This window comes from Alosa pseudoharengus, unplaced genomic scaffold (assembly GCF_046254945.1).
Source record: "Alosa pseudoharengus isolate Yale_2024_CS ecotype anadromous, Long Island Sound unplaced genomic scaffold, YU_APseudo_1.1 YU_APseudo_1.1_scf_14, whole genome shotgun sequence".
NCBI lineage: Eukaryota > Metazoa > Chordata > Actinopteri > Clupeiformes > Clupeidae > Alosa > Alosa pseudoharengus.
In genome coordinates, this window is record NW_027468609.1 from 12,463,719 (window position 1) to 12,474,050 (window position 10,332).

Genomic DNA, 10,332 nt, shown 5'->3' on the forward strand with positions numbered 1-10,332 from the left:
GTGCGGAGCGGCGGGTCGACTCAAACAGCTGGTGCTGGTGCTGGAAGGAGAGCTCTATTTGATCCCGTTCGCCCTGCTGAAGGGCAGCTGCAGTAACGAGTATCTGTACGAGAGATTCAGCCTCATCGCAGTGCCTTCCATTGGGGGCCTCACAGCCACAAGCAAGGTACACTCACACTCACACACACACACACACACACACTCTCTCTCTTTCTCTCTCATCTCTCACACATTTCATTGTCATTTCATTTGATGTGCTCATTTGTGTATGTTTATGTGCATGTTTTAAAGGGACACCGGGCAACGTTTTCGTGTTAATTACTCATCTTCGTAAGTCGGTATATGGTTAAATGACTCATTACAGGGCGAATGAAGACTCTCTCTCCCGCCCCTACTGCCTGTAGGAAGAATATCCCGCTTGCAAGTTCAGTGTATCATACCCGCCGACCGAAGCAGGATCAGTTTACATCCTGCATCCACAGCACAGGCAGGCTAACGAAACGCTAGCGATTGTTGCAAACGTGTGTATAATGGCAGAGCCGGCGAAAAAGCAGCGAAAATTCTTGACGGAAGATGCACTGAACGAGGGGGGGTTTCGTAGAGAAAAAACATCAGGCTTGCCTGGTGTCCCTTTAAGTGTGTTCAGTTTGTAATAAAGAAATGTCATTAATAAAGGATTAATAAAGGATAAAATAATGGATTAATAAAGGATCAATAAAGGACTAATAAAGGATTAATAAATGATTAGTAAATGGTTAATAAAGGATTAATAAAGGATAAATAAAGGATTAACATTATTGTTGTGACTGACTGATTCACTAACTGACTGATTGATGGATTGATTGATGTTGCTCCTCCCTCAGGGTGTATCGCGGCGTACAGGCTCAGGTCAGATCACCGGAGGCGTTTCCATGGCAGCCGTGGTGGGTAACCCGCGGTTACCTTCCGGCGTGATGGACCGCTGGCTGTGGGGTCCGATGCCGTCGGCTGAGGAGGAGGCTCTGATGGTCGCCGAGCAGCTGGGTTGCCAGGCGCTGACGGGCGCCGCGGCGACCAAGGAGCGCGTGATGGCGGCGCTGTCGCAGGCCGAGTGTGTCCACTTCGCCACCCACGTGTCCTGGAAGCTGGCCGCCCTGGTGCTAAGCCCCGTGCCGGACGTGGCCGGCGGCGCCTCGCACGCACACACACATGCTACACACACCGTGCACACACTGCCCGACGACGCCAGCGATGCTGAGAGCATCTGCGACAGCACGCCACTGCAGGACATTCTGCTCACCGCCGCTGACCTGCTGGACCTCAAGCTGTCCGTCAAACTGGTCGTGCTGGGGTCAGTGTGTGTGTGTATGTGTGTATGTGTGTGTGTGTGTGGGGGGGGGCATACTGTGCAGACCGCAGTGTATTCAACAGGTTGCTTTGACTGTGTGTGTGTTCATGCTTGTGCTTACTGTGGGGGTGAGTCTATGTGGGACGTGGAGTGTGTGTCTGTGCACTTGTCTGTGTGTGTTCTTATTGTTTGTGTGTGTGTGTGTGTGTGTGTGTGTGTGTGTGTGTGTGTGTGTGTGTGTGTGTGTGTGTGTGTGTGTGTGTGTTCTTATTGTTTGTGTGTGTGTGTGTGTTCTTACTGTTTGTGTGTGTGTGTGTGTGTGTGTGTGTGTGTGTGTGTGTGTGTGTGTGTGTGTACAGCTCGTATCAGGAGTCGGTCAGTAAGGTGACTGCAGATGGCGTGGTGGGTCTGACCCGAGCGTTCCTGGCAGCGGGGGCGCAGTGTGTGTGTGTGTCGCTGTGGCCGGTGCCTGTGGCTGCCTCCAAGCTCTTCACACAGAACTTCTACTCGTCACTGCTGGCCGGTGCCAGAGCCAGCGCCGCCCTGGTGGACGCCATGAGGAGTGTCCAGAGCAACAAGCAGTTCTCCCACCCCTCCAACTGGGCAGGTACTCTTCCGTCTCAATCACTGCATTAATCTCTCATTCTACCTCTCCATCATTCCATCACTGTCTTATTCTATCTCTCCATCATTCTATCACTCTATATCTCTCCATCACTGTCACTCTCTCATTCTACCTCTCCATCACTCTCTCATTATATCACTCCATCACTCTCATTCTATCACTCCATCACTCTCTCATTCTATCTCTCCATCATTCCATCACTCTCACTATCTCTCCATCACTATATCACTCATTCTACCTCTTCATCACTCTCATTCTATCACTCCATCACTCTCTCATTTTATCACTCCATCACTCTTTTATTCTAGCTCTCCATCATTCCATCACTCTCTCGTTCAACCTCTCCATCACTCTATTACTGGGGCAGTTTTCCCACCCCTCCAACTGGGCAGGTACTCCTCCTTTTCAATTACTCTATCACTCTCTCACTATACCTCTCTATCACTCTCTCATTCTATCTCTCTATCACTGGGGGGACAGTAGCAAGCAGTTTTCCCACCCTTCCAACTGGGCAGGTACTCCTCCGTCTCAATCACTCTATCAGTCTCTCCTTCTGTCACTATCTCTCTATCACTCTATCACTGGGACGAGAGCCACACACACTTCCTGTCCTCTCTATGTGTGTTTGTGTGTTGGTGTTGTGAGAGAGAGAATGTGTGTCTGTGTGTTTGTGTGTGTCAGTAAAAGAGAGAATGTGGCTTTGTGTTTGTGTAAAAGAGAGTAATTGTGTGTGTGTGTGTGTGTGTGTGTGTGTGTGTGTGTGTGTGTGTGTGTGTGTGTGTGTGTTTTAACGGGACTCCATTAAACTCTGCGTTCCAGGTTTCATGCTGATTGGCAGTGATGTGAAGTTGAATAGTTCCTCCTCTCTCATTGGTCAAGCCCTGGCAGAGATCTTGCAATACCCAGACAAGGCCCGCGATGCCCTCAGGGTCTTACTGCACTTGGTGAGACCACAGCTGTGTGTGTGTGTGTGTGTGTAGCACATGATCGTATGGCCTACAAACATCCTTGACATCTTTAAAGACCAGCTGAGTTCAGGACTCAAATTTGGTGTTTGTCTTCAGCGTGTTCTAAACCTGTGTTCCGTGTCTGCTAAATGCTTAAGTATAGACCCCTCTGTGTAGAGATCTCCTGTGGGTTCTGTTGGGGATTAAGCCTGGAAGGTTCCGGTTCTTTCCCCCAGGTGGAGAAATCTCTGCAGCGTATCCAGAACGGCCAGCGGAACTCCATGTACACCTCCCAGCAGAGCGTGGAGAACAAAGTGGGAGGGGTTCCGGGCTGGCAGAACCTGCTGATGGCCGTGGGGTTCCGTCTGGACCTCGCCGGAACTGGACTTCCTGCTGCGGTCTTCTTCCCTACCGCTGACCCAGGAGAGAGACTGCAGCAGTGCAGTGCCACACTGCAGTCACTGCTCGGTATTTTACACACACACACACACACACACACACACACACACACACACACACACACACACAGATGATACATGATACATGATATACATGATATGTATTTTTATATTTAATTTTTAATCTTATATTCTTACTTCACTTGCTTAAATGTAATTGTCTGTTTGAATGTGTGTGTGTGTGTGTGTGTGTGTGTGTGTGTATCCAGGTCTGCCCCATCCTGCACTTCAGGCCCTCTGTAAACTCATCACCATTTCAGAAGCAGGAGAACAGCTCATCAACAGGGTACAGAACAAACACACACACAGACACACACACACACACACACGGTGCCAGATCTACTAACATCCTATGACGTTGAAAACCCTTTTTGTCATTAAAATCCCAGAGTTCTTATACTGTGTGTTCCCCAGAGAGTCCAGTGCAGGGCTGCATATAGAACTGCATGTCTGTATGGTTAAGCATGTTGTAAAGAAGTCCACTAACACCTCTCCCCTCTGCTCTCTTCCCTCCTTCTCCTCCTTCACTCTTTCTCTCCCCTCCTGACTTCTGTTCTTCTCCTCCTCTCCTCTCTCCCCTTATCTCGCCTCCTCCCCTCCCTGCTCTCCACCCTCCTCTCCTCTCCTCTCCTCCCTGCTCTCCTCTGTGCTCTGCTCTCCTCTCCTTTCATCTCCTCTCCTCTTCTGACTTCTACTCTGGTTCTCCTCCTCTCCTTTCACCTTCTCTCCTCTCCTTTTCTTTCCTCTAACCTCTCCTCTCCTTATTTTTATTCTTGTTCTCCTCTCTCCTCTCCTCTCTCTTCCTCTTCTTTCCTCTTCTTTTACTCTCTGTTCTGTTCTTCCCTTTCCTCCTCCCGTTTTCCCTTTCCTTCCCTCTTCTGTCCTCTTGATGTTTGCTTTGCTCCTCCTCTCTTGTCCTCCTCTCTTATCCTCTCGTGTCCTCCTCTCTTGTCCTCCTCTCTTATCCTCTCTTGTCCTCCTCTCTTATCCTCTCTCTTGTCTTCTCTCTTGTCCTCCTCTCTTATCCTCTCTTGTCCTCCTCTCTTGTCCTCCTCTCTTATCCTCTCTTGTCCTCCTCTCTTATCCTCTCTCTTGTCTTCTCTCTTGTCCTCCTCTCTTATCCTCTCTTGTCCTCCTCTCTTGTCCTCCTCTCTTATCCTCTCTTGTCCTCTCTTATCCTCTCTCTTGTCTTCTCTCTTGTCCTCCTCTCTTATCCTCTCTTGTCCTCCCTCTTATCCTCCTCTCTTGTCCTCCTCTCTTGTCCTCCTCTCTTGTCCTCTCTTGTCCTCCTCTCTTGTCTTCCCTCTTATCCTCTCTTGTCCTCCCTCTTATCCTCTCTCTTGTCCTCCTCTCTTATCCTCTCTCTTGTCTTCTCTCTTGTCCTCCTCTCTTGTCCTCCTCTCTTATCCTCCTCTCTTGTCCTCCTCTCTTGTCCTCTCTCTTGTCCTCCTCTCTTGTCCTCCCTCTTATCCTCTCTCTTGTCTCCTCTCTTCATCACTCACTCAAGGCTGCCAAGACTGTGGTGGCCATGGTAAGTTTGCCGCCACTGCTAACCTTGTGAAACACACATGCGTGTCAGATGCATTGTGATATGATTTAGAACGTGTTTGTGTGTGTGTGCTGTACGTACTTGCATGTGTGCATAGGTTGTCATGTACTATTTCTCTTGTATATGTTGCTCAGTGTAGATTCAGGTTGTAAGTCCCAAGTGATTGTGAACGTTTTGCGTGGGGACGTGGGGTAAAGTAATTATTACCAGGGGTTTTAGTCCCATCCGAATGCGTCATGTCAGTAATTATTACGGAGAATGTCAGTAGAAATTACAGAGACCTTTACCTTCTGGAAGACGGTCCAGCAAAAATACCTCGGGTAAAATTATTCCTGAGCGAATACGAGCCCCTGTAAAAATATATGTAGATATTCCGTCATATCCTGTTCAGGGTTTCCGTTGCATTCTATACGGCCTGATTTTTAAGCTACATAGCCTGTGTCCAGTTTTCCTCAACTTGACTAATTAAGAAGCGATAATAGGATATTTGACCGGAAAACATCCTCTGCCGGTCACTTTGACCGGCACCATTTATTTCAAGCGGAAACTCTGATCCTGTTTAAACATAGTTGTAAAAGTAGTTTAAAAAGGAGGTGCTTGAAGAACCCCACGTCTCCATGTAAAACTTATCCCGTCCGAATAGGAAGTAAATCTGTGTGTTTTTGTCTGTGTTTGTGTATCTGTTTATTATTGTATGTATACATGTGTTTATGCACACACCACACACTGTGTGTGTGTGTGTGTGTGTGTGTGTGTGTGTGTGTGTGTGTGTGTGTGTGTGTGTGTGTGTGTGTGTGCGTGTGGCATGTGTGTGATAGCCTCTCCTGTGTGTAGCTTCATCAGGTGTTGGTGCAGCTCCAGAGTGGGGAGAGGGAGCAGGACTTCTCCATCACACCCATCCAGACCTCCATCAGTGTGCAGCTCTGGAGACTACCGGGATGCCACGAGTTCCTGGCTGCCCTTGGTGAGATGGAAACCCGAACACACACACACACACACACACACACACACACACACACACACACACACACAAACACCAGCAGGAACCCCCAACACACACACACACACACACACACACAAACACACACACAGAGAAATCCCAAACACATTCACCAGCTATATAGTAAAAACCTGTTGCTATGTAGCTACTCTGTCCAACACATTATTACCAGGATACATGTTCATACATGTTCAGCTATTCACAGAGTAACCTGTATTCAAGTTTGAGATCTCTCTCTCTCTCTCCGTGTGTGTGTGTGTGTGTGTGTGTGTGTCTGCGTGCGTGCGTGTGGAAATGTATATGTGTGTGTGTGTTTGTTTGTGCGTGCGTGCGTGCTTGCGTGTGTGTGGATATGTGTGTGCGTGCGTGCGTGCGTGCGTGCGTGCGTGCGTGCGTGCGTGTGTGTGTGTGTGTGTGTGTGTGTGTGTCTGTCTGTGTGTGTGTAGGTTTTGACCTGTGTGAGGTTGGTCAGGAGGAGGTGGTGTTAAAGACGGGGAAGCTGGCCAGTCGCCGCATCATGCAGTTCGCTCTGCAGTCACTACTTGCTTTGTTCGGTACAACACACACACACACACACACACACACACACACACACACACACACACACGAACACACACACAAACACACACACACGCACACACACACACATGCACACACACACACACACAGACGTACAGGCCCATGTACAGATTAAAACAAATTCCAAATACCATAGAGCACAAACGCTTACATGCATCTTTATTTCCGCTGACGCCAGAAGGCATTACCTTTTGATCAACATGCTGTTGCAAAGTTGTAAACTTACACAAATCAACTCTATACTTCCTTGAATATACCCTACTAAAGGGTTTCTGATTTATTATCATCAATATACCAACTAGTTCTAATGCTCTTCTCTCCTCATCAGTATACCAACTAGTTCTAATGCTCTTCTCTCCTCATCAGTATACCAACTAGTTCTAATGCTCTTCTCTCCTCATCAGTATACCAACTAGTTCTATTGCTCTTCTCTCCTCTTCTCTCTCCTCTCTTCTCTCTCCTCTCTTCTCTCTCCTCTCTTCTTCTGCTTCTCTCGTCTCTCTATCTGCTCACTCATATACTCCTCTATGTTCTCTTTCCTTCTGTCTTCTTTCCTCCCCTATTTTCTATTCTCCTCTCCTTCCCATCTTCGCTGTCTTTTCACCTCCTCCCTCTCTCTCTCTTCTCCTCCTTCTCTCCTCCCCCCTTCTCTCTTCCTCTCCTCTCCCTCCTCTCTCTCTCTCTCATCTACCCCCCTCCTGTCCACCTCCTCCTTCTCTCTCTCTTCTCCCCCCTTCTCTCTTCCTCTCCTCTCCCTCCTTCTCTCTCTCTCTCATCTCCTTCCCGACTCCTGTCCACCTCCTCCTTCACTCTCTCTTCTCCCCCCCTTCTCTCTTCCTCTCCTCTCCCTCCTTCTCTCTCTCTCTCATCTCCCTCCCGACTCCTGTCCACCTCCTCCTTCTCTCTCTCTTCTCCCCCCCTTCTCTCTTCCTCTCCTCTCCCTCCTTCTCTCTCTCTCTCATCTACCCCCCTCCTGTCCACCTCCTCCTTCTCTCTCTCTTCTCCCCCCTTCTCTCTTCCTATCCTCTCCCTCCTCTCTCTCTCTCTCTCTCATCTACCCCCCTCCTGTCCACCTCCTCCTTCTCTCTCTCTTCTCCTCCCTTCTCTCTTCCTCTCCTCTCCCTCCTCTCTCTCTCTCTCTCTCATCTCCCTCCCGACTCCTGTCCACCTCCTCCTTCTCTCTCTCTTATCCCCCCTTCTCTCTTCCTCTCCTCTCCCTCCTTCTCTCTCTCTCTCATCTCCCTCCCGACTCCTGTCCACCTCCTCCTTCTCTCTCTCTTCTCCCCCCTTCTCTCTTCCTCTCCTCTCCCTCCTTCTCTCTCTCTCTCATCTACCCCCCTCCTGTCCACCTCCTCCTTCTCTCTCTCTTCTCCTCCCTTCTCTCTTCCTCTCCTCTCCCTCCTCTCTCTCTCTCTCTCTCATCTACCCGCCTCCTGTCCACCTCCTCCTTCTCTCTCTCTTCTCCCCCCTTCTCTCTTCCTCTCCTCTCCCTCCTCTCTCTCTCTCTCTCATCTACCCCCCTCCTGTCCACCTCCTCCTTCTCTCTTTCTCTCCCCTCTCCACCTCCTGTAGACTCCACAGAGCTCCCCAAGCGCTTGAGTCTGGACAGCTCGTCCTCCCTGGAGTCGCTGGCGTCGTCCCAGTCCGTGTGCCCGCCGCTGCCCTTCTCGCCCGCGGGCTGCCCAGACAGCCTGGCGTCTGACGCCATCTCTCTCTACAGCCTGAGCTCCGTGGCGTCCTCCCTCAGCTTCCTCTCTCGTCCAGAGGCGGTCGGCGCCGCCGCCACAGGGGCAGCCGGGGGGCTCTTTCCTGCCCGCCAGACAGGCATCCCTCGAAGTCGCTCGTCTCCCACGGCGACGGCGGGCGCCCAGGAGGAGTACGAGGGCTTCAGCATCATCAGCAGCGAGCCGCTGGCAACAGCGTCGCGAACCACGACCGCCGGACATCGGGCCGTGCGTGGAGCAGGAGCGGGCAGTGGTGGGGGGAGGGGTGGACGGGCTGTCGGAGCCGGCGTGTCATCGCGAGGGAGCGTCAGCACCCCAACGTCGCCCGTGAAAGCGCCGCCGCCACCGAGCCCCCCCAGGAAGCCACCGGGCAGCTCGGACACGGGCGAGTCGTCTGACCAGTCGAGCACGGAGACGGACAGCACGGTGCGCTCGCAAGAGGAGCGTCCGCCGCCGGCTCCGCTCGACCCACAGGAGCTGGCCCAGAAGATTCTGGAAGAAACCCAGAGCCACTTGATCGCCGTGGAGTCCCTGCAGAGGACGGCCGGCGGTGGTCAGGACGCCCCGGTGTCAGGGTTCCGTACGGCGGAGACCAGCGCGTTCACCCGGCCCGCCAGCAGGGGGAGCCAGTCGGCTCCCTCCCCGAGCCAGAACCCCCGACCCAAACCGCCGTCCCGCAGCTCGTCCCTGCAGAAGGCCAGCTCGGGCTACAACAGTCCAGCCACCTCGGACGCCTCCCTCAAGGACAGCCAGCCGTCGCCATCGCTCTGCGGGACCCCCAGCTTAAGGCTCAAGTACCCCAGCTCCCCATACAGTGGACACATCTCCCGTTCCCCGAGCAACGTCTCTCCCAGCTCCGGTCATCAGTCGCCGGGAGGCTCTGCCCCTTCGCCCGCCCTCTCCTACTCTTCGAGCTCGTCCCGCTCCAGCCCGGGAGATGTGCCGCTGGACCGGCTCCGCCTGGCGGCCATCGACGAGAAGGTCCAGGCCATCCACAACCTGAAGACATTCTGGGCCTGCGCGTCCCAGCCGCCACCAGTAGGGGGCCCAGTCCGTGCACTCCGAGGAAGGGCCAAGATGAGCCCCGTGCAGAGGGACGTGCTGGGTCTGCTTCACCTGTCCCCCCGGCACACACCAGCCAATCAGACCCAGCAGGACACCAAAAACTCCTCCTCCACCAATGGGAAGCTCCACGCTCAGAAAGACACACCCTCTAGTGGCAGCAGTCCCGCCCCACAGACTATCAGACTGCCCTCTGGGAACGGATACAAGTTCCTGTCGCCAGGGCGATTCTTCCCCTCCTCAAAATGCTGAGGCAGGCACCGTTCAGTGGTGTTGGACCGGTGAGAGCGCCCCCCTGTGGTCCTGTGGAGTACTGACACACAGCTGCACAGGCAGCTGGAGGGATGTGGCCCAGATATGGCTCTGATCCGGCACGGATCTGCATCCTGAGGGCCGGATGAGGACCCGATCCTTTCCTGAGGTGGCTGCAGCCTGCCTGCACAGACTCCATTACCAAGTGCATAGCAGCACCAATGCCTAAAACAGGATGGAGAGAGGAATACACCAGACAGCAGTTTGACAGAAAGACACTTGCTGGTTCTGTTAGACAACGCCGCCTTGTTTTACTTTTCTCTGTTTATTTTAATAAAATAAACTTTTTATTCTTGTTATTACTAGATTGTAATTGTTATTACTGTTTTTGTAAATTAAATTCACTGTTTTGCAATCAGTGTTATTATACATTTATATAAGTTAAACGGAGCAAGCCATGCACAGACTGAAAGGATGGAATGGATATTTTTTGAAGCGTTGAAAAGGTACTCAATTTGTCTTCAATCTGAATCTCAAGTGTGTTTGTGGACCTGAGAATAAGTCCTGTTCAGCACTGTGTCTTTTTACCAAACAAACTTTACAAGTGTGGTCTCCCAATAAAAGACTATAACAGTAAGTTCCTAATAAAACAATGTAATAAATTCCTTTGCTTTGGCACTAGTTTTTAGTGTGTGTGGAATGGAAAGCCCTCCAGATTGGGCAACATTACTGGGTTGTGTTGTAAGGATCGTCCCACCAGTGAGTTCCTGAGCCAGTTTTAGCCAGTACATTCAGATCTGCAATAGACC

At 51.4% G+C, this 10,332-nt stretch overlaps 1 protein-coding gene across 1 annotated transcript in view; it reads left to right on the top strand.

The window, feature by feature from the left end:
* Positions 1-10,179, top strand: part of LOC143122886 (tetratricopeptide repeat protein 28-like) — a 53,198-nt gene extending 43,019 nt beyond the window's left edge. Inside the window, exons 16-24 of the mRNA XM_076283864.1 lie at positions 1-166; positions 864-1,330; positions 1,687-1,934; positions 2,772-2,896; positions 3,136-3,367; positions 3,567-3,643; positions 5,741-5,870; positions 6,353-6,460; positions 8,058-10,179. The exon at positions 1-166 is cut by the window's left edge and continues 14 nt beyond it. Of these exons, the coding sequence (XP_076139979.1) occupies positions 1-166; positions 864-1,330; positions 1,687-1,934; positions 2,772-2,896; positions 3,136-3,367; positions 3,567-3,643; positions 5,741-5,870; positions 6,353-6,460; positions 8,058-9,523 (3,019 nt within the window). The 3' untranslated portion in view covers positions 9,524-10,179. The remainder of the gene's footprint in view (positions 167-863; positions 1,331-1,686; positions 1,935-2,771; positions 2,897-3,135; positions 3,368-3,566; positions 3,644-5,740; positions 5,871-6,352; positions 6,461-8,057) is intronic.
* The last annotated feature ends 153 nt before the right edge of the window (positions 10,180-10,332 follow it).